Source organism: Platalea leucorodia (assembly GCF_965183815.1).
Source record: "Platalea leucorodia genome assembly, chromosome: 4".
NCBI lineage: Eukaryota > Metazoa > Chordata > Aves > Pelecaniformes > Threskiornithidae > Platalea > Platalea leucorodia.
In genome coordinates this window covers 60,480,145-60,502,026 of record NC_138826.1, presented here as the reverse complement: position 1 = coordinate 60,502,026, position 21,882 = coordinate 60,480,145, and the positions used below count along the sequence as shown (strand labels likewise).

Genomic DNA, 21,882 nt, shown 5'->3' with positions numbered 1-21,882 from the left:
GTAGCACAGTTAAATATTCCACTGAAACAGGATAGCTCTGTAAAGCATGCTGGCCCAGCTCCAAGGCGACTAACCCAACCGTCTCCTTCTGGGTGAAGGATCACCTCCTGGAAGCCCTCAGGAATGCCTGCTGGTGGCAGGGATTGCTCGCGCAGAGGACGGGGGCCCCGCAGCAGCGTTTGGCTGGCCCCTGCAGTCTGAGCTCCGAAAAGTTCAGCTGCGTCTCAGCTTGTGAATGGCTCCAGGTTTGTTCTCTCTGGGACAAAGAGTGGTTTCTGTGAGTTCCTCCTGGTTCCCACTTTCTTAGCGATTTTTGTCATGTGTTTTAGGCACGCTGGTTTGAGACCCAAAGCAGGACATTGACGTGGGATTTAGGCAAGAAAGAGGAAAAACAGTGTTTCAGAAGTTGGTATTTTGGAATTATGTCATTGGGTAAGAGCTCTATAAAGAGAGTTTACATAACCCTAATTCTTCCCCGTAGCAACCCATGTTGTGTAAATAAAACCGGCCCAGAAGCAAGTATCTGTGCTTTGCAGCCCTTCCCATTGCACAGCGTACATTTGCTTGGAGGCAAGATGCCCGAAGGGAGGACAGGCAGCTTGTGTTGTCCACCTGAATTTTGAATCTGTGTTGTGAAGGAGCTCGAGCGTGCTCTTGCCCCCTTAGTACTCTAAGGCTTAATATGGTTTTTAAGACATAGGTATACAGGATTTTCTGTAACATATCAAACTGTTAGTCCATCTTGCACCTTCGTCTGCCCTGACAAGCAGTTGATATTTGATGATGATTCAGAGGAAATCAGTGTTACAAATAGCACCTTTGCTAAACAGAGATGGTGGTGTTGGGCTGAGAGGTGCATGCACAGTTCCTCTGCACAGAGAGATGAAGGCTGGCATTTAGGGTTAGAGGCCAAATGAAGCTTTGGGCTTAGATTTGGTGTTGTCAGCATCTGATGAGAAATTTCAGATGTTCTTGAAGAATAGCCTGATATTCCAGTTGCTTTTTGCTGCCATTTCAATCAGTGTTTGATCATATGTAAACCTGAACCAGAAGCTGTAGTTTTGAATTTTGAATCAGAATCATGGAAGTAAACTTGTACACAGGGATTGCATCCAAGTTCCTGAAATTCTTGGAGTAGTTTTAGAGCAGCATCCAAAACCCATTAACTTTAATAGAAGGACTTCATCTGACTCAAAATTCAATCATCAGATTGTTTCTAATCTGACGTACCTAGAAAGCAATCCCAAAGCAGTACCTCAACTACTGCACTGTCAGTTCCTCTTCGTTATTTAGAAGACTTGTTATATTTCTCTGGTTTCAGTATTCATCAGTATGCCTGCTTTTGTTTCTTCCTCAGCATCGCTGTCAGGTAACTGTTGTGTTGTCCCACACTTAGGGGTGTCTCTGTCTTCAGGGCTTTGTTCCGTGTCAGAGTAGGGTGCCCCATGCAGAGCCCTGGGAAGACCAGTCATTCTGCTATCCTCAAGAACACAGGCAAATGAAAATAATTTAAACAAATCATAAGATATTTCTGGAGTGGCCTTCAAGAGTATTGGTTTAGCTCACTTCCTTGCCTCGAGGTCGGGTCAACCCTACCTACACCATTTCTGGCAGATGTTTGTCCAGGTCTTTATCTTAATTCCTCTCTTCCTTTAGTCTTGTCTCTAGGCTGCCTCCAGTCACCACCCAAACTGATAGCATAGGGTAATAATTTTGTCGCAATGCTTACAGAGACCATGGAAACAAATTCATTTCAGCAGGAGTGTATACTGCCTTTGAGGTGAATTCATGGGAAGAAAATGGCTCCAGTAGCTTTGAGCAAAATGGCAAATAGAAATGGCAAGTAGAGAAATAAATACGGTGTGGGTTTTTTTTCATGGAAGCAGTGGATGACATTTTCTACAGTACAGAGTTCCACAGAACTTGACTGAAAATCAAGCTGCAAGCAGATATTTTGGGAATGCTGCATCTACATGGAAGTGGGAAGCTGTTAAGTCTTTAGGAAAATCTCCATCCAAGAGAAAAGAAATAATGCGTTAGCTATATTCGGTAAAGCAATAACAAATGCTGACTTGAAGGTCTATTGCACAGCTGATGTTCAGCTTCACATCCTAGACAGCTCCTGTATAAAAAAGATCTCTTGGAAAGCTCTTTGAACAGTCTGCGTGCTGCAGTGTTTGGATCAGTTGAGAAAAATGCATTTACCAAAGCTTTCTGAAAGCTGCATGGATGACCTTGTTGAACTTTCTTGGGCACAGTCTTGTTGCAAAAAGAAAAACAGATGGCAAAGACTGCTGAGTGCACAGTTGCCGTTTTCTTTATTTATTTTTACAGGTACCTCCCTGTGCTCAGGGGAGGGAAGCCGCATACATGTGTTGCTTCTTATTCATTGCATTTATCCAGATACCATGGACATCAAAGCAACAGATCCGTTCATGGTTGAAAGCATTTAGAAATGTGCTTCTTTTTGCAAGAAGGCCTTACTGCTGTTAATAATGATGCTGTAACATAGAAATAAAAGTGGGCAGGAAGCCTCCCAGGTCTGTCTCTGGGTGGAGTGCATGTGATTTGCTGCACTGAGCTGGTGATACATGGAGGCAAACGTTAGCTTTAATTAACTTGTTACCGCAGTAGAACAGGCCTTTATTGCCTCTCCTAAGGGCATGGCTTCACTGGTGCCTCCAGATGAACGGGAGAGTGCCAGGAATACCACTTTCGGTGATCATAACCAGGTGGAACATCTGCTTTTCATGCTAGTCACCTTGAGGGCCAAATAGGAATTTTTAAAGTTGTTGTTATTATTTTTATTAAAAAAAAAAAAAAAAAAGGAAAGGCAGACTCTATGCAGAGCTGCAGAGTGTGAGTCAGCAGCTAAGGATGTGGTCGCTGGGAGTGAATTGGTAGAAACTCATGTAGATGTTCCAGGATTAAAGGTATTTTTGTTCCAAAAATAATGTCAGATGTTACCATTTACCAATAAAAAGGGGTGTGGGGTGGGACAGAAAAGCATGAAACTGGAGTCCATGAAGTAGCAAATTATTTTGATCTTAAAAGCATGAATAAAAAGCAAAACTTAGACTTGTATCAAAACACCTGGTTCTGTGCTCTTCCGTCAACCTGCCAATTTTTCCAAGCACAGCAAATATTGTAATTCAAGCAAGCCAAACATCTTCATCTCCCACCAGTAAATGGTTTGATGCAAATCCCATGTTTTAAAGACAATGACTGGCAAAAGCCTGGCTTGGTAAGTGAGATACCGTGATGTGATCTACTCAAATACCCTTAATCTTGGTATCACTGGAAGCAGCTCTTTTTCACACTGGCTATGGCTGTTTTGAGAAATCTATTGCTGTGCATGAGGAATGTAAAAAGTGAGAGGCTGTTTGCTTTGGATGGCAATATCTTATGAGGAGTCAAATGCAGAGTCAGCTTGTGTGCAGCACGTCTCGGGGACAAGCACACCGTAATTGCAGGACAGCTGCCACGTATTCTGTAAATTAAAGAGTTGAACTTGCCAGCAGTTAATGATTTTAGCTGTACAGCTATTGTGGCCGTCATGCTGAAAACATTTTATTATTTAAAAGCTTCTACATGTGTTTTGTGTGGTTAAGATGACCCGTGGATTACCGCGAAAGAGCAGCAGAATAGAAGGCATTTCTCCCTGCTTTGCTGTGGAAGTTAGCAGTGCCAAAATCATGGTCTTTATCCTATGTTCCTAAAAGCAGCAGTAGGTGCTGCTCTTCTCAGGCTTCATTTGAATCAATGTTGCCTCCTTCCCCTGAAAAACAAAGTGCCCTGCTCTTTCCCCTTCCCCAATCTAATGCTTCGTAGCTCCTTAGTACAACTTTGCAGAGGCAGAAGAGAGGAAGGTGAGGAGGGATTAAGTTGCATGGTTGGAGAGGTGAGGATGGGCAGGAGAGGACATGTCTCCATTGCTCAGGGCCCCTGTTGACTGTAATCGCCCTGGGCAGGGGATTACAGCTGCGCAGGCAAAGCTGGGCCTCTGTGGCTGGGCACCTCAGCTGGCTGCAGGTCGTAGGCGCCCTTCCACGCTGGCATCGGCTCCTGAACCTCCTCTGCCTTCAGCTTGGCAAGTGCAGATAAGCAGTAGTTTGCAATTGTTTTATTCTAGCACACACTAGGTTGAAACAGAGCCATTTCTGGAGCTGACTTATGAGCTCAGCCCCATAATTTTGAAGGGTAGTGCAACTGGCAGCAACATCATGGGCTTTCTCACTCAAAGCCAGCAGGGCATCTCCACGTGCATATCCTTGCTGAGCTTTCAGGAGGCAGGCAATATTTGCCAGATAATCTTGTGGCATGGGTGGATTTAATGGTTTAACTAGGGCAATGGAAAATTTTACTGGCAGAAACAAGATTTGAATTTTATCTTACACAAAACAGGCTAATGCCCCAGCCATTGCTTATGAGTTCCTCCCTTCCTGTATGAAATACATTTCCTATACCTAGAGGGCAACAGCAGCAAGGTGTTATTTGGGGGGTGAGTCTGGAAGTGAGACTGCATGAGTGCCCTGGGTGGTTAGGTATGCTCGTTTTCCTCTCATTCCTGAGTGCAGTGCTCTGCCGTTTCCTCCGTCATACTCCATGTACTTTTAATGTTCTGCAGTTTATTGTCAGAGTTTGCAAACTCACAGACAGCAAAGCCATGCAGTTTCACAAAGCAGTGAATCAGAGTTGTAACTGGAGAAAAAATGGAGTAATTTATGTCTGTACACACGGTCTCTAGCTTGTGATTTATCCCTGGAGGAGGTCAGCAATCGTATTTGCAGGGTTCTGTGCTAACCAGAAATGGAAAGGTTTGCAGGGCTCCCTCTGTAACACCAGGTTTCATAACGTCTTGAATCCTTTTAACTCCAAGAGTGTTGTTCTGATCTTGATCTCAGGGCAAGGAGTTCACTCTTTTCTGCCTATGCCTTTTATTGACTTAAATAAGTAACCAGAGAGACTCTCTTGGTCCGGCCTTACCCTTGAGTGATTTTTTTTTTTGGTAGTTTCTCTGTCCCCCTGTCTGTGATTCATGACTTGACCTCACCTTCACTCACCCATATGGCCAGAAACCATTGGCTGTTCCTTTACACTTTATCCTTCCCCCACATCGCTGTTTTTAGGAGGTCAGTTTACGCCTCATCTTTATGCTTTGTACGCTTGGTGTTGTGGGGCTGCATACATGTGTGTGCAGTAGACCAGGAGGTGGGTGTTGCTTCCCCAGTAGCGTGGCACTAGCAGCAGAGGTTTGCTCTGGTCAGGGTGCATGACAGGCATGTCAAACTCTCCAAATACCCTTTTCCCCAGAGCATGATGCAGTGCTGCCTTGGCCAGGTGACAAGGAGATGGCTGCTGTCAGGCTGCAGCCACAAAACTGTGCTGCCTGGGGTGCACAGCGCAGCATGGCAGCTTGTCCCCAGGATCTCACTGGCCAGAAGTATTTGGTTGCTGGACTGCAACCTCACTGCCCATGACACTCAGTGTCATAGAATCATAGAATTGTTAAGGTTGGAAAAGACCCTTAAGATCACCAAGTCCAACCGTTAACCTATCACTGCCAAGATCACCACTAAACCATGTCCCTAAGCACCACATCTACACATTTTTAAAATACCTCCAGGGATGGGGACTCAACCACTTCCCTGGGCAGCCTGTGCCAGTGCCTGACTGCACTTTCAGTGGAGAAGATTTTCGTAATATCCAACCTAAACCTGCCCTCGTGCAGCTTGAGGCCGTTTCCTCTTGTCCTATCACTTGTTACTTGGGAGAAGAGATCGACCCCCACCTCGCTACAACCTCCTTTCAGGTAGTTGTGGAGAGCAATAAGGTCTCCCCTTATCCTCCTCTTGTCCAGACTAAACAGCCTCAGTTCCCTCAGCCGCTCCTCCTAAGACTTGTGCTCTAGATCCTTCACCAGCCTTGTTGCCCTTCTCTGGACACGCTCCAGCATCAAAATGTCCCTCCTGTAGTGAGGGGCCCAAAACTGAACACAGTATTCAAGGTGCAGCCTCAGCAGTGCCAAGTACAAGGGGACGATCACTTCCCTAGTCCTGCTGGCGGGGTGAAGGCACTCCCGGTGCACTGCCTGTGTGAGCGGGGTATAATCTAAATGCGAGTAACTGGGGCAGGAGGTAGAGTTGAGGTTCATGTTCAGGGCAGGAGGCTTGATGCGTATGCATGTAAGAGACTGCAAATAGCAACCTGAGTTGGACTCCTATGTCATGTTCAGTTTCAAGCAACCGTCCCCAGCATCTTTTGGACTAATATGTTTGCAAGGCACCTAATGGTAATATTTGGGGGTGTTGGGTACTGCATCTGCATACCTGTTCAGCCAGGAATAATACTGGGAAAGACGACAAATCACATTGAAGCCGCAAGTTGAAAAAATTCAACCAGGTTAAGAGGAGAAATAAGACCATCCAAGAGAGGGTTAAAAGATCATGCCATGCTGAGGGGTCTGTGGGCACTGCAGGTAATGAAGAACAAAACCCTGCTTCATACCTGCTAGTTTTTTCTTGCCCTGTCCCTGCAACAAAAGAGGAGGAGGACGGTCTCGGATCAGAAGGAAAATGCCTTTTGTGCAAACCAGCCTGTTTCCTGAGGCTGCTAAGTGAAATCATTTAGCAGGGTTACAAAAAGGCTGGATAGCTTGTGGGCGTTAATAGCATTTGCAGCTATGTAAGTGGCAGTAACAACAGCAGAGTAATCAAATCTCATCCTTCAGAGGGGAAGCTGATCACCTGAGTGGGTCTGGGATTTCCCCCTTGCACAATTGCCAGGTACCTTCACAGGCTAATTGAAATGTCGAGTGCCGGCTGGGGCCAGGGGCACGACAGTGGCTTGGTGGATCTAATCTCCAAACAGACAGAGCAGCTCTGGTCACGCTCCTGCCCTGAGGCCTGATAGCTCCCCCGGTACTGCTTTCTGTTATCTCTGGCTGCGGCTTTCTGCTTTTTTTCATTTTTATTTTTATTTCTCTTGAGCTGGGCTTCAAGTGCATTGTTCTGGCAGAGTCATAACTGCTGGATGAGATCTCCCCATCCCCACTTGCGGTTCCTGCAGCTTCCTTTGCTGACTTTTAACCTGAGAGCGGTAAAAAGCATAGCTGAGTCGAGGCAGACATGGCCCTGGGCCCTCACCAGGCCCAGGGCAAGAAACATCTTCATCTTATTTCCTCTTGTTACAGCTTTTCTGTCCCTTAACAGTTGGTCCACTGGCTTTGCAGGCAACTGGCTCCAGACCAGCTGCCTCTGGCAGGGATTTCTGCTGTAGGATGTAGCATCTGTCTTAGCCTCCTCTTCAGTCTCTTTTCCTTTTCTTTGTGTCCACCTGCCTCTATTTCCAGAAGCCTCAGCAGGCAGCTGCCAGCCTGCCTGATGGGAACAGGGAGAAAAAGGACCCCTTCTCTCCAGAGAAGAACTACCCTCACTTTTCTGGGCGGTGGCTGGTCCCTCTGAGGCTTAAACCTTGAACCACCGGTGTGCAAAAGTAGAATGAAAAGTGGATCTCTGCTTGTAGAAAGGAGGTTGGCCAAGTGTCTGATTGTAAACATAGGGAAAATGCCCTGGACATCGGAGTGAGGGTAAAAACTGCAGTTTGGGTGGGCTCTGCACAAAACCCCTGTCACTGCGACAAATCTGGCTGTTCTTCTGCCCCTCCACAGTGCTTTTGAGAACATCTCCTTCCTCCTCAGGTCCCTCTCGGCACAAAATCGTACAAATCTCCCTGTCCACGATGCTCTTGCAGCAGGCATGCCATTGCAGGCAGGGATGGCAAAGGGGCAGGTTTGACATCACACCGTGTGTGGTGTAACCACAGGTCACTGGAAGCGTGGATGCTGCTCTACCCTGGCTATTGGGGTGTGCTGTGGAGCTTGTGTGGCCATCAGCTGGCTCAGCAAGCTGGCCCAGCAGAAAGCCATGTGCCTTTCTTTCCTCTAGGCTGGATTTTGGGTGAGTCACTGCCCTGAACTGTTCCTTGTGGCCATGGGTAGGCTGGTCCTGATGCCAAGGAGGCTGGCTGCCTCTTCTGGCAACCTGTGCCTGCACCAGCGTTGCCTTTCCTTAGAGGTGTTTGGGGTGAAAAAATAGCCTTGGAAAACAACTGTTGTGCTTTGGGAAGCGATGGGAGGTAAATGCCCAGAAGAGAGAACGGTCAGGATTTGGCTGGTACCTCTGTCTGACGGGCTAATGGTAACAAAGCCTGGCCCAACATCTTCACCTATTCACCTGGCTGTGGGACAGGCTTTTTCCAAGCCTTTGATTTCTGCATTTACAGTTTTTTGCCTTTTCCCATCCTATCCAGAACCGGTTTTGTAGAGGGGCTGGAGCAAAACCATCAAAGCTAATAGTTCTGGCTTTCCCTCTTAGTAATACTGAAGTGTTTGCTGAGGTATTTCAGTTCCTGCCTACTGCTTTTTTCCAGGCGTGTTCTTGTTGACTTTAAATAGTCATCAGAAAAGTACTGGAGCAGCTGGGCTGCTGTGCAGAGCTGATGGAGACCTCAAGGACAGGCCAAACCTGTGATGGGCCACCTTGCTCTGGTGCTCTTGAGACAGAGCAGTGGACGTAGCCACAGGGCTCTGCTCTCCGGCTGTTACGCAGGAGAGGATACCTGCGAGGGGATGTCTTGAATCCTGTGGCGTGTGCTGGGGAGAAAACCTTCACTGTGTTGTCCATCAGCAGTTGGTCTCGGCAGGTCTTCTGGCTACAGGAAGCTGGAGGAGCTCTGTCTCTTTTCTGTAGCTCCTTCCCTCCTCCTAGCGAGGACCATGCGGGCAAAGCTGGGTTCTTCTCCAAGGGTGCCCCATGGAGATCCCCAGGGAAAAGACAATCTTTCGGAGAGGAACTGGAGAGCCAAGAACTTTCTCTGAGGGGGGTGTTTATTCTATTATTTTCTGAAAATCATTTCCTACTACGTTGGGGAATTAGCCTGCCAAAATACAAATTACCCAGCAAGGAAATCACTACCTCCAGATTAATTCCTAGCTGTTTTGTCTCTTCCATGTTTGACTGATGTAAGCATTAGGTAAATATTTATACAACACAGAGAATTGCCCCCCTTTCTTCTCTTTTCCAAGGGCCAGAGAAATGTCAGCCGTTGGCACTTGTGTGCAGCCGGGCTCCTGTGTTTGCTGCGAGACGGGCTCCGTGCCAGCTGTGCGCAGGAACCGAAGTGCAGACGAGCCCAGGCGTTGCCACGGTGGAGCAGCCGGCTGTGGTGGCCAGCATCCTCATCCCAGGAGAGGCTGGTTCCTGACACTTTGTCCTGAATTTATTTCTCAGAGCAGCGAAGTCCTGAGTTTAACAAGGAAACCAAACAATCTCTCTCTTCCACACACACAAAAAACAGGCTTCTGTTGGTGTCCTCGCTTGGTGAATCTCCAGGAGCGAACCAACTTTTATTCCCCTTTTTTTATTTTGTTCCTGTTTTACTTGGTTCCTCTCTTATTTAGCCAGTCCCACTCTTCTGGCTCTCTCCTGTGAAAAAAGTGTGCTCCCATCTCCCACAAGTACAATGAGCCCTTGAAGTAGTGAGTGCTGAATTTCATGTGAACTACAAAGTCTGTTCCAGCCCCATTGCAAGTGGGGCCATGTGTCCAGCTGCAGGACACTGAGAAAGAGTGCTCTTTGCTCTAAATGAGGTGGAAGCTTACCAGTTATATGTTATTTTACATGAAGACACAGGAATTTCTCCTTCTTTCCCATGACAGTCAGTCCCTGAAGCACGAGATGTGCTTAGCTGCGTTAATCAGTAGATTACTCACTCGGAGTGTCTGAATGAAAAATCTTCTGCAGAAGATAAATATTGATGTTGATATTTTTAGCCATAGACTTAAACTCATAGCTTCAGATCAGAATCTGGGGGTGGGAAGACCTAGATCAGAAATTTGTGGCTGTTCAGCATCTAACAGGGCCTGAATGAAACCCACACATCTAAGCCAAGACTCGTGTCAGGAAAGCAGGACACCCGAGTTGCCTCTGAGTCTTGTCTCTCACTTGCATCTCTGACTACTTACTTTCACATTGTCCACATTTCTTGCACTTTCTGTTCACTAATTGTCCCCTTTTTTCACCACATCATAGGAAGCAGCTTCAACATCTTTGCTTTCTGTTCACCTCTGCCAGACCCTACAGCACCCAGATTCAGGAACAAGTAGAGACAGAGTTTTGCAACCCTGTTTGTAGGTGCAATAACAGGCCGGGAGCTTAGCACAGCCAGGGAGGGGGATGTGTCAAAGGGTCATTTGTGAATTCTAGTTCCCAAGGGTTTGTCTTGGCCTCTACGTAGCTCAGAGATGTTTTGGAGCTGATCTAAGTCATGTGGCTTGTAAATGCCCCCTCCAAAGCAAACTGATGGAGCATGCTCCTGCTTAAGCCACAGTGAGTCTCTCATGTTGCTGGGTTAGGTAGGCAGAGTGAAGATGGGTGGGTAGGGTGAAGATGGGTATGCTGGCTCCAAAACAGTAGAGGTTTCCCCAGCAGTGGGCTGTGTTGCCTCCTCAGAGCATGTCCCTGCCACTTCTGGCTGCAGGAGCAGTGCAGAGAGCTCAGACCATTCATCTCAATGCTCAGACTTGGAGCTGACAGGATGGTTCCCTTTATATACCAAGGCAGACAACGTCTCTAGACCTCCTAGAGCTTTGGGGATGATTTCCGTTTTTAAAGAAAATGGTCAGAGAGCCTGGCTCCACTCCCTGGTACGTGGATATTGAGCTGGTCTGTCACCAGCCTGGGAGAAGGAAGTGCTTGCGAAGGTTTTGGCCCTTGAGCTCTTCACAATTAGGCTATCGTGCGGTGCGGGCACAGCGCTGAGCTGCTGGCAGGTTGGTTAGTTGCTGACTTAATGCCAGAATGTTCAGCAGATTTGAAAACCGCATAGTGGGAGCCACCGTAACACTGCTGGGAGGCGTGAGCTTTGCTCACCAGCACTGTCTCGTTAGTGATACAGACGGCGATTATGGAGAGCTACAAGGTTATGCTGCATCTGCTCATCTTTGTACCTCCTAAGCCCAGGAGGCCAATGGAGTTGTAGAAGGAAACCAAAATTGATCCTGGCTCCTGGATCGAGCAGGCTGGGAGGGGAGGGGGTGTCAAATGAAGTTGCTTTGAACCTGGAAGCCGATTTCACTTAAATAGCGACGTCCTTAACCGCGTCACTGCTGATATTTTAGGCATTGCAGCTGAATGTCTGATCAGGTGCGCTCTTGGTAGATGTGGTGCTTAGGGACATGGTTTAGTGGTGGACTTGGCAGTGCTAGGTTAATGGTTGGACTTGATGATCTTAAGGGTCTTTTCCAACCTAAACGATTCTATGATTCTATAAGAAAAGAAGATTGAAAACTTTTATTGTGCAAATAGGTGCATATTCGGAATAGTATTATTTTGATGATTAAACTAATTAGTAATCTGGTTATCATCTTACTTATTTTTCTTTGGGATTGCTAGTTAAAAGAAATTGGTGTTCCTTAGTTTGACCAATGGGATTATCTGAGGGATCTACAAAGAGGTTCCCAGTCCTCTGGTGATTAATGAAATCTCTGACATGTATTTTAGAACTATGATGAATCTTTAATATAATAAATTAATAAGGAGGAGAGAAGAGCTTTTAAGGAAGACAAAGGCAATTTCTCTCTCTGTGTCAGTCTGCCAACTCCAAGTAACATAAACAACTCCTGGTCTCTGTTGGACCACTCCAGTGCTAGAGGTCTCTCAGCCTTGTAAAGGACCAGTTTATTCCAGTAACCACTGCGGCTTCTTTTTTTTAGCCTGTACTCTGACATCTTTTTCTGTTTCCTCTGCGCAGGATATGAAAGTTGGAGGGAGCTGGCCAAGGCTCTGGCAGACACGAATGTCCCAGGTGGGGACCCAAGCCTTCAGTTTTACTATCCGCAGAAGCTGGGACACCAGGTGAGGAGGCTTGAGGTGTCTTCTGAATGTTTAGAAGGGCAGACCTTTCTTTCTGATGCTGGCCCCAAGAGACAGCTCTCTCTTCATGCGGGAAAGAGTACGCCACAGGGCAAAAGCTGAGCTGACTCACAGCAATGTGAATGTACAACGACTCTACTGTAGTCAATTAAGTTATTTTAGATGTACTAAGCCATAGCGGTGGGCTGAAGCTGGCTGGGTATGTGGCGCAGGAAGGTATCACTAAGCAAGACGGAAGCAGAAATGAAAGATCAGGACAGAGTTTGTAGCTCTCTAGTGAAGCACATCTCGGTACCGTTGCCTGAAGGAGCTATTGCTTGGAGCTTTTTGAAACAAGGATGGGGAAAAAAAAAAAGGGAGAATGACCTAAGTTTTAACTCTGTTCTAGCAAACTGCTATAAAGTGCTGGTATCCTTTCCCCTCAGTAGCTTACCATGGAAATTTGCTGTCAAAAAAGCCAGGGAGCATTTTCACCCCACTATGGCTATGATAGCTGGCTTGTCCTTTGGAAAGGGAGCTTGGGAACTTGCTTTTTTCTTACATGTTCTTGTGACCAGGTTTGAGCCCTCTTGTGTAGGTGTCAGTGCCGGGTCATTTATCAAGTTATTTTGACTTTCCTCTACTTGTATTTCAGAACCAAGAGCTGCAAAGAGGTGGGAGGAATCAATCGAATTATGCAGCTGTGGACAGCCCTGTCCCGTGGATGCCAGAGGTGGGTGCCTTTCTCCATCGTTTTGCATGAGCGAGCAGTAGTTAGAGACCTGTGCAGCGAGAACAGAAGGCAGGGACCTCTGCCTGGAAATTCATTTGTTTCACTAGAAATCCACTCCCTATTACCCCCTCCTGGTTTAATGACACTTAGAGACCTGAGTAATCATTTGGAAAGACAGGAGTGTCCAGATTCCTGATAATTTGGCGTCTCCACCAGCCATCAAGGCACCAAGCACCCACCCACAATTCCCTGAGAGCAGGCAGCCCGCTACCTTCCTGAAAGGTGAAGTTTATTCACGGCTGGTTTATTCAGGTGAGTAGGGCCAAGCATTCAATAAGCAAATACATGACCATGGCACGCAGAAGTGTCACGCTCTGCTCTTGCTCTGGCATTTGCTTGCTATCCGCCACCTGTGTGTCGTATGTAGAGATTTCTCCACTTCAGTGACACTTCTGATGAACAGAGACCTTCTCTGGTGACCCTCGAAGACTGGGGTAAACATTCCCTTTGTTTCCTTCATGCCTCGTTTATTCTTTCCTCCCCTGTTCCCTTATCTCACCATTCCTCTTCAGATAAGGGTGCAATGCAGCCTGCTGATAATGAGAGGGACACCAGCCAGGGGGCATTTAGATAATGAAGTCAGCTCACTAAATTCCTCAAGGTGATTAGAGACCTGCACAAATGAGAAGGGCCTCTGTGGCTCCCCTGGAGAGGGAGCAGGCTGCTGTCCCTGCACTCAGGGCACGAGAAGATCACTGGCTGGTGCAGGGAAAGCACCTCCTTCCAGCCATCGCACTGAGCAGTTTAGGTCCCTGCAGCACGAGCTCAAGCTTTCCTGGAAGCAGCCAGCACCAGTCACCCTCCAGTGCCCAGAACCAGACCAGACCATTGATCTGTTCTGCTGCATTGGCTCTGGCGAGTGCCGGTCCCAGCTGGAGCCTGGGGGCTTCCTCCGGCTGCAGGGCCTTGCAGGCAGCTCGCAGGCAGGGCTGCCTCCCAGATGAGCAGCTGCTGGCAAAGAGCCAGCGGGACATCAGGGCCAGGACTGCTGCTGTGCACAGGGACAATGCGGAGCATTTACTGCTCCCCTCTCCCAGGGCACCGGGCGATACAGGCTCTGCATGGCAGCCCCCAGCTTCTCTGAGGCTTTGCCTGATGTCTCTCATCCCCTCCCTGATGATTTCTTAAAAGCGTGTTAGTCTTGAAACCTGCCAGCTGTGGTGTACGATGAGCTGTTACTGGGTTAGAAGTGCAACTGGCGGGGTATGCGCTGTGGCTTGGGCGAAAGTATGGGTTTAGCCCGGGGCTGATCTGCAATGCCCTCTGCTTTGCTGGTGGAGCGACTTCACGCCCTTGTGTGCGTCAGTGCTGGGCAGGACGCCCACCAGCCTGCAAGCCTGCCGCCCCGGTGTGACACTGCCAAAGCGGGAGGAAGAGGAGAGGTGGGCTGCCCAAGGGGAAGGGGCAGGACTTGGGGTGCGCTGTGCGGGATGGCCCTGTGCCTGGAAAGGTGCTGCCTGCCTCCTGCCTTGTCCTGCACTGCTCCCTGTTGGGGAGGAGAGCTCTGCCAGATAGCAGGGCTGTTGCCTCAGACCAACTGGGTTGGGAATTTGTGGGTGCCCCAGCCATGCTCCATGTCAGGTGGTGTGCGGCAGATACGCTGCAAGAAGACTTTGAGGCCCAGGGCATACGGATACCAGACTGGGGAGCTGGTTTGGGTGGCCTTGCCCCACTCACACACCCTGCCGTTCTCGCCCATCAGCCCTCTAATGCTGCTCTTGTGAAGCACCTGCCTCCTTTGCCAGTTTTCCCTTTGTCTCTATAAGGCAAAATTTCCTGCCCTTGCTGCGGCATTGTGTCTGTACCCAGAGGGTCAGCAGAGCCACCCTATCTGCAAACAGAGTCCAGCAGTTCACCAGTACCAGTTGCAGGAGATGGGGAGGAATCTATGGGCACAGCTCTGTGTAGAGCTGCTCGCTGTCCTCTTAACCACTGGCTGAAATTTTTCCTGGCCTGAGGATTAAGTTTTTCTGTAACTCTGCCCAAATTAATTTCCCAGGGTCTATGATCCCATTGTGCCCTCCAGGCAGCATCTCCAAGAACCTAACTGCAGCCTCATTCCTGGGGTGAGGGGCGGCAGGTTGCCTCCCACAGGTCAGGGAGCTGGGATTAGTTTGAATAGAGAGGTGTATTCCTGACAAACATGAATAATTCACGGGATTGCAGCGTGAGCTGGCAGCCAGCATGGCCAAAAAAGGGCAGGTTTCAATTTTCCTCTTTAGGTTTCAAGAGATGAAATCGGTGGCTTAAGTCTTCAGCCTTGGATATTGTGGTGCAAAAGTGTGCGCATAGGAAATCCTTAATGAAGTTATACCCTGTGTATGGGGGAAAGCAGGGTCCAGCCTCGCTCCTGGCTTCCTTTGAGGTGCCCGTGCACATGATCCCTACAGCCACTGTGCCTTCCAGGCACCAGGGCAAAGTCTTCCAGCTCCCAGTGTTACCCGCTACCTCCTCAGGCTGGAGAGACGTGGGGCATTTTGTTTCATTGCTTCAGAAAGGTGCCTGGCTGTCACCAGGGCAAACCTGCGCTGTGGGACTGAGTGTCACTGTTCGGCACTGCCATAGGGATGGGGGGAGGATTGTCAGAAACGCGCCTGGTTAGCCTGATCCTTCTCATTTACCTCTGCAGAAGCCTCTGTTCAGCTCTGAGAGGAGAAAGGTCTGGGCAGCACTGGGGGGCATTTAAAATATCCCCCCTTTGTGTCTGCAGAGCCTCAGGACTTCCTTCTCGCTGGAAGGAGGTGTGAGGGGTGGCCGGGAGCGCAGCCCCTTGCAGGTAGTGCCTGTCTAGGTGCATAGATGCTGCAACAAACCAGAGCATTGTGCCAGGGCATCCCCTTGCCCCTAACTTGCCCTAAGAGGAAGCATCCTTTCCTTAGAGGACTAAAAGACAAAGCTATTCCTGCTTGCTCTGTCCCTGCCTGTGTCCCTTCCTCGCCCACTCGTGCGCATCAGGTGTCAGGGCTCGGCAGGACAGGGGGGCTTTGTTGCTAACTTGTCTTGATGGATTCCTGCAAGTGCCCGGCACGGCAGAGCTTGCAGCAAAGACCAGCTGCTGGCTGCTGAATGTCACCCAGTCAGGGGAGCTGGGCCAGGCAGGAGGAGGGGCCATGGCCGCGCTGCGGAGACAGAAGAGTCTTATGAACTCAGGAGTTTCCAGTTGGCAGCACAATGTTGCCTTTCTTCCCTGGCTCCGGCCCTCTCTGTGCCCCGTTTATCATCCCTGGTGCTGCGCATTCCCTGGGCTGCACGCAGCTGATTTGCCTCTGTGATGCCAAAGCCGCCCGGGATTAAATTAGGAAAGGCCTCTCTTCTCCATCCTGCTCCAGTTACAGTGCAGCAGGTCGTGTCTCCACTGCTGCAATCTGCCAGCTTTGCTGCTTGCACCGGCCTCTGCTGCTGCATCGCCTTTCTTCCTTGGGGCTGCTTGCTCGGGAGGAGCCGCTGGGTGTGTGGTGCCACCCCCCTGGGCAGTGGGTTTGGGCTAGGAAGAAAGGTCTGTGCTCTCTGCGTGCCTGATCCTCCTTTTCTGTCTGTTTTCCTAGGAGGGGCTGATAATCTAAAATTCCTTGCTAAAAGGAAACGGAAATACCAAAGTCTCTTTATGCAAAGCCAGGGCTGCAGGCGGGTGTTAATTCGGCACGCTCAGCGGGAAGGGTCGGCACTGGGGCTCAGAGCCCATCCGCACTCCCGAAGCTGTGGAGGCTGCTGCATCAGCACCAAAGCAAGGGTCTGTCCCAGCTCTCGCCTCCCTGCACTTGTTAAGGCTCAGCTCTCCCTTCCCTTGGGCAGTGCTGTCCCTTCGTGTTCCTGGCGTTGTGCTCAGGAGGGCATCAGCCTGCCCAGACCTTGGGAAGAACAGCTCTTGCGCACGTGCTCCTGGGTGTACTTGCGCTGTGCCGACGGTGGCCTCGGTGCACGACCTCTGCCCGTTTTGGATCCGAGCTGGGTTCATGCAATGCTACTATTTCAGCAGGATGGAGATAAGCAACTGGGAGGTGGGGTTGGGATGGGGAGGGAGCCGAGTGGCAGGAGGAGCTCTCTAAATGGGAAGGCACAGACTGCCTAATACCAGCTCCCATTTAAGGCCCAGACTCTTGGCTTCTATTCCTGGTTCTGGCCAAATCAGTCTATCCAAAATTTTCAAACCAGATGTTTTTAAGGGGAGAAGGGGAACTTAACTTGTTGCTTACCAGGTCCTGAATTTCCAGCCCTTTGAAAACCAGGGCTAGGTAGTTACAAGCTGGGAAGTCAAACTCAGTAGCCATGTTTTAGAAAGTCCATCGACGTTTCTCAGGAGCTGTGTGAATGAATTGGCAACGATGCTGCCGTTTATCTGTTGCTGCTATCTGCAAAAGCCCCAAGCAGGAGATTTTTACTGCATGTTCCAGAGGGGACCCAAATAGCAAACAGGGGAATTTCTCAGCTGCCTGCAATGGGCAGCCATGAGTTCAGTTGAAGGGACAGAGGTGATAGGGTTTCAAAACAGCTGCTGCATTGGTGACTCGTGGGGGCCTAAAATAAAAGCCTAGGTCAGTTTTCACTCCCAGAGCAGCGCTTTGGGCAGCCAGCACTTATCTGTCAATAAAGTTCTTCTTTTCCCTTTCAGAGGAAGCAGGGAATAAGTTAGGCTGCTGTAGCTCAGGAGAAAATCTGTTGCTTTAGAAAAGACTCTGAAATCGCATGGAAGAAATGCTTATTATTTACCAGTTAATTATTTCTGATAGCTGCAAGCACAGGAAAGCGAAGCGATCTCATTAGCTCCTGCGGGAATCTCCTCTCAGGTGGCTTTGTAAAGACTTTGGAGACAGGGGTGTCGGGCTAGAAACCTCCGGGACTTACAGCATTGATGGAGCACCTAGTACAGTGGTGTCTGCCTTATTTTTTAGTAGGCTGCCCTCTTCCTAATGCTGCCAAACTCTGCAGTAAAGTATTGTATTAGAATGGGGCTGGTCCAAGTCTCCTCTGCAAACATTTGAGCAAGTTTAGCCACTCTTGTTGGACTTCCCTTGTAAAGATCTGTTTTGGTGCTTGGGCTACCCCATGCCAAAGCCGGCCCAGCTCCATTGCAGTCCAGAGCCCCAGGAGCATCCCTTGGGTCTGTCTTTGCCAGGAGGGGACTGCAACACCAGGCTCTCCACAGTGTGGGAGTGTTGTGCTACATTTGATAGAGATCTGAGCCCGCTATCTGCAGTGTGCAGACAGTTCTCTAAGACGGAAAACCAGCGTCACTCGTGGATAGCAGCAGCCTGACTGCCAGAAGACGCAGTTTCTGGCAGTGACTCACTGTGGGATCCTAGCCTGTTCACCTCACTTCGTGTGCCACAAGAAACAGCAGTTGTCATTATTTGATTTGGCTGAGAATAGTAGTGTAAGACCCTTGGGTGTGAACCTGGATTTGGCCAAGGGGCATGGGACTACCCAGCAATTTCGTTCCAATTCGGTGTTTGTCACACTTGCAGTGATTTATTTGTATCGCAAGTCCCTGCAGAGTCCCAGGTTTCTCTTGGCTGCATCCATCGCCCCGAGCCCTGTGTGTAGTTCCTCAATGATTTTGTGCACTCCCACTCTGGCTAATTACATGCACTTTGTCTTGCTGCTTTTTCTTTTGCCTGATGGGCAGAATCCGGGCTGAGGGATGTCAGCAGGGCAGGAAAGAAGAGGAGATAGTAGTGGGGGACGACACGGGCTTGCAGACATCAGTCAAGCCCTGGCAGCGTGGACACCAGTGAGAGAGGGGTGACAAGAGACCACTCAAGAACAGCAGTGGTTGTGAACGTGTTTTGCCTGGCACACAGAGATGGTTTTCACGTGCATGACTAAAGCCCACAGCTCGCAAGAAGCATTTCTGCATAAGCTGGTGCCAGGCCAAGTCTGCTCCGCGTCCTTCCTTCAAGCCACGGTTTATTACAAAATGAAACCCCGACCCATTATCCTGGGAAAAATAACTCTCTGAAGCGGTTTCTCTGCCAGGAGTGCACGGAGGGGTTGAGCCCTCCTCCACCATGCTGCTTCAGTCTTGCTAGAGACTCCCCAGCGAAAACTAAGAATTTGCTGCCATCTGTAGACATTTGGGTGCTGTTCAGGCGGTTTCCCCAGCTCTGCTTGCACAGCCCTTATATAGGCAAGACAGCTGTGGCAAAACCTCCCTGGTCCCAAGGCAACCTATTCCTTTCTTCAGCATTTCCCCATCTAAGGTAGCTTCTACAGTATCCAGCTTATTTATTCTCTGCTGTTGGATGCCGGTCGTGCAAGGTTTCAGCGTCCAGCTCTGCTGGCTGCAGGCAGAGAGCTTGGACTTTGCTGGGGGGCAGCCAGCTCCTCTCTTCTGAATGGCTCTGACAAAAAGAAAGTCATTCTGAGATGAGGGGATCTGCCATCTATTCAGGGCTATTTTCCTGACCCGAGGAAGAGGGAACACCCTAGGGATCCCCTTCTCAAAGCATGTCTGCAAGGTAAAGCTCATGGGGGACGGTGGGGACAGGGAGACGGAGGCAGGGTGGCAAGAGCCCTGAAATGGTGGGGGAGTCCAAAACACCTTCTTGGAGGACATAAGACCCTATGCTCTCTTTACTGGACCATGGGGGGCTATTGCCACCCTACAGCGTGTCCCACACCATGGCCCCAGAGCACAGCCCTCTGGTTAAACACCTCCTTGATGGAGCAAAACGGAGTGAACCCCAGCCACTTAACTGAGACGTCCCGGGCATTATCACAGTTCCCTGGCACCGTTCAGGCTGTCACCTGTGCCAACCCCAAACCTTCAGTAGATGAGAAACAGGGGTCTGGACCCACATCTCCTGCAGACCAGCCTGTCGCAGCAGTGGCATCTTCCTTCACTCTCACAAGTGCTCCAGTGCTTGTGGCCATGGCCGAGGTCAGCAGAACAGGGGAGGGACACAGGGGAGAGATGCAGCAATTCATGATGCCCCACTTCTGCCCCCCAGTTCCAGGGCCAGGCCAACCTGCACGTGTTTGAGGACTGGTGCGGCAGCTCCATTGAGCAGCTCAGGAAAAACCTCCACTTCCCCCTCTTCCCCCATGTGAGTAAGACTGCAACACCCTCTGTCCCATGCTTCCCAGCTCTGCTTCCCAGCTGGATCACCCCTGCTCCCTTCACATCCTGTCCCTATGCCTCTCCATCACCTCCTCTGTCCTCCTGCTCCTCAGCATCCATCGCCTCCCTCTACATCACCTCCTCTGTCCTCCTGCTGAGGCAGCAGGAAGCTTTCACAAGGTTCAATGGTGGCAGCTCTTCTGCTGCATGGGGGAGGCTCATTTTACCCATGCTGGCCTGCCAGGCCTCGGACACGGGGTGAAGGAGCCCTGTATTTGGTGCTCTCCCTCCAAGTGGCTAGTGAACGCCACGTCCCATCCCCACCATCTCACCAGCATCCCCCATGCAGGTCTCCCCTCGGCAGCAGCACTTGCTCCTGTTCGCCTCTCATCTGGCCTGCTCTTTCCCACTGCCTCTATCACGCACCGTGCCCCATTCTCCTCCCAGAGCAAACCTCGTACTTCCCTCTGCCCACCTGTCCCAGGGTTTTTGCATTCCCCCTTGTTCCTGTCACATCTAGTTATCTTTACTATTTTTTACTTCTTCCACTTCAGACGCGAACTACACTGAAGAAGCTGGCCGTGTCCCCAAAATGGACCAACTATGGTCTCCGGATATTTGGCTACCTGCATCCTTTCACCGATGGTGAGGGCTTTGAGGCTGCTGTGCCACTGCTCGCATCTCTTCTCACCTGCCCCTCCCTCCCCTCCTGGTGCTGAGCCACTGGTGCCCTCAGCCCAGCAAGCCCAATGCCAGGTCCCTCACGTGGGCAGCCCAGCTAGCTGTGTGTGACTGCCCGTGGCCTTGGCATGGATGAAACGCGTCTGCCTCCCCTCTAGGGTGAAAAAAAAAGCACAGAAGAAAACAGATGGGAAATGCTAGATAAAAAACAAGGCTGTTGTGAATCCACAGCCCCATGGTGTGTACGTGGGCACGAGCGATCCCTGAGCTTTTCCTCCCAGCCTTGCATGCACAGAACTGTACGTGACATCATTTGTGTTCCTGCTGCTCCCCGGGTGCGTGAATACCATCTGACAGCAGCTGACATCTGTATCGCCCAGCTGCACGCTTCTGCCCAGAGCAGCCTGCTAGCACTCACCCACGTCTCCTGGTCCCTGGCCCTCAACCACCATCCCTGTAACCCCAGCCAGAACAGTGAGACTCGAGCACTTCTGTCTCCCTTCGTGGCTCCACGTGCACGTTCCTTCATCCAAACACAGCTGCTCACACAAAAATTTGCTCTGGAAAGAAAAGGGGAGGCAGGGAGACTTTGCATGGACTTCTTGGCTTTCCAGGTTAGATGTCAGGTGAAGCCAATGTAGGAGGGGTAGTGAATCAGTTGCATCTGTAAAGTTTTGTTTTCAGTCATAGCAGAGTCAGAGAGTTCAGAGAGGTTCGAAGGGGTGGGGGTGGTAATATCAAAAGGGAAGGTATGGTCTCACCAGGAAAAAGGGTGAAGGCAGCATTTCAGAGGAGCAGAATCTGTTCTGTGCACAAGGCCTTACCCCAGAGCCCTACTTACACCCTCCGTCTCTCGACAGGGGAGTTTCAGTTTGCCATTGCTGCGGACGACAATGCTGAGTTCTGGCTGAGTCCAGATGACAAGACCTCTGGTCTCCAGCTGCTGGCCAGTGTAGGCAAGGTACAGTGCATGCTGCATGGCTTCTTCCATCAAGGCTTTAATGTTTCTGTGGGGATGGAGACCTTCCTGTCTTACATACTTCCTTGGACTACCCAAGTTTCTTTTCCTGCCCAACTACAGACAACACCACCACAGATACCAGATGGGTATGATATGACATACCTTAAGCCAGGTACATATTGGTAGTGCTGTTGGGAGCCCCGTGTACATGATTAAGGGACTTAAATCTGTCCACAGGTTGTGGATCTCACAGACAACTTACCAGGAGGAGTAGCTCAATTTTCCCTCTTCATCACTCCCAGCGCAGTAACCAGGGAAGAAACTCATCTTAACTAGAGCATTTTCTGTCTCTTCACAGACAGGGAAGGAGTGGACTGCGCCAGGGGAGTTTGGGAAATTTCACAGCCAGCAGTCAAAGATGGTGAGGTGAGTGAGCAGAGCCCCTCGCTCCCAGACACCTCTGCACATGGCCAGGAAA

At 49.8% G+C, this 21,882-nt stretch overlaps 1 protein-coding gene across 1 annotated transcript in view; it reads left to right on the top strand.

The window, feature by feature from the left end:
* The window catches only part of B4GALNT3 (beta-1,4-N-acetyl-galactosaminyltransferase 3), a gene marked incomplete at its 3' end in the record, with an annotated part of 64,881 nt that overhangs the window by 29,919 nt on the left and 13,080 nt on the right, over positions 1 to 21,882 (top strand). Inside the window, exons 2-7 of the mRNA XM_082308467.1 lie at positions 11,812 to 11,915; positions 12,568 to 12,645; positions 19,653 to 19,748; positions 20,317 to 20,407; positions 21,304 to 21,404; positions 21,763 to 21,830. Of these exons, the coding sequence (XP_082164593.1) occupies positions 11,812 to 11,915; positions 12,568 to 12,645; positions 19,653 to 19,748; positions 20,317 to 20,407; positions 21,304 to 21,404; positions 21,763 to 21,830 (538 nt within the window). The remainder of the gene's footprint in view (positions 1 to 11,811; positions 11,916 to 12,567; positions 12,646 to 19,652; positions 19,749 to 20,316; positions 20,408 to 21,303; positions 21,405 to 21,762; positions 21,831 to 21,882) is intronic.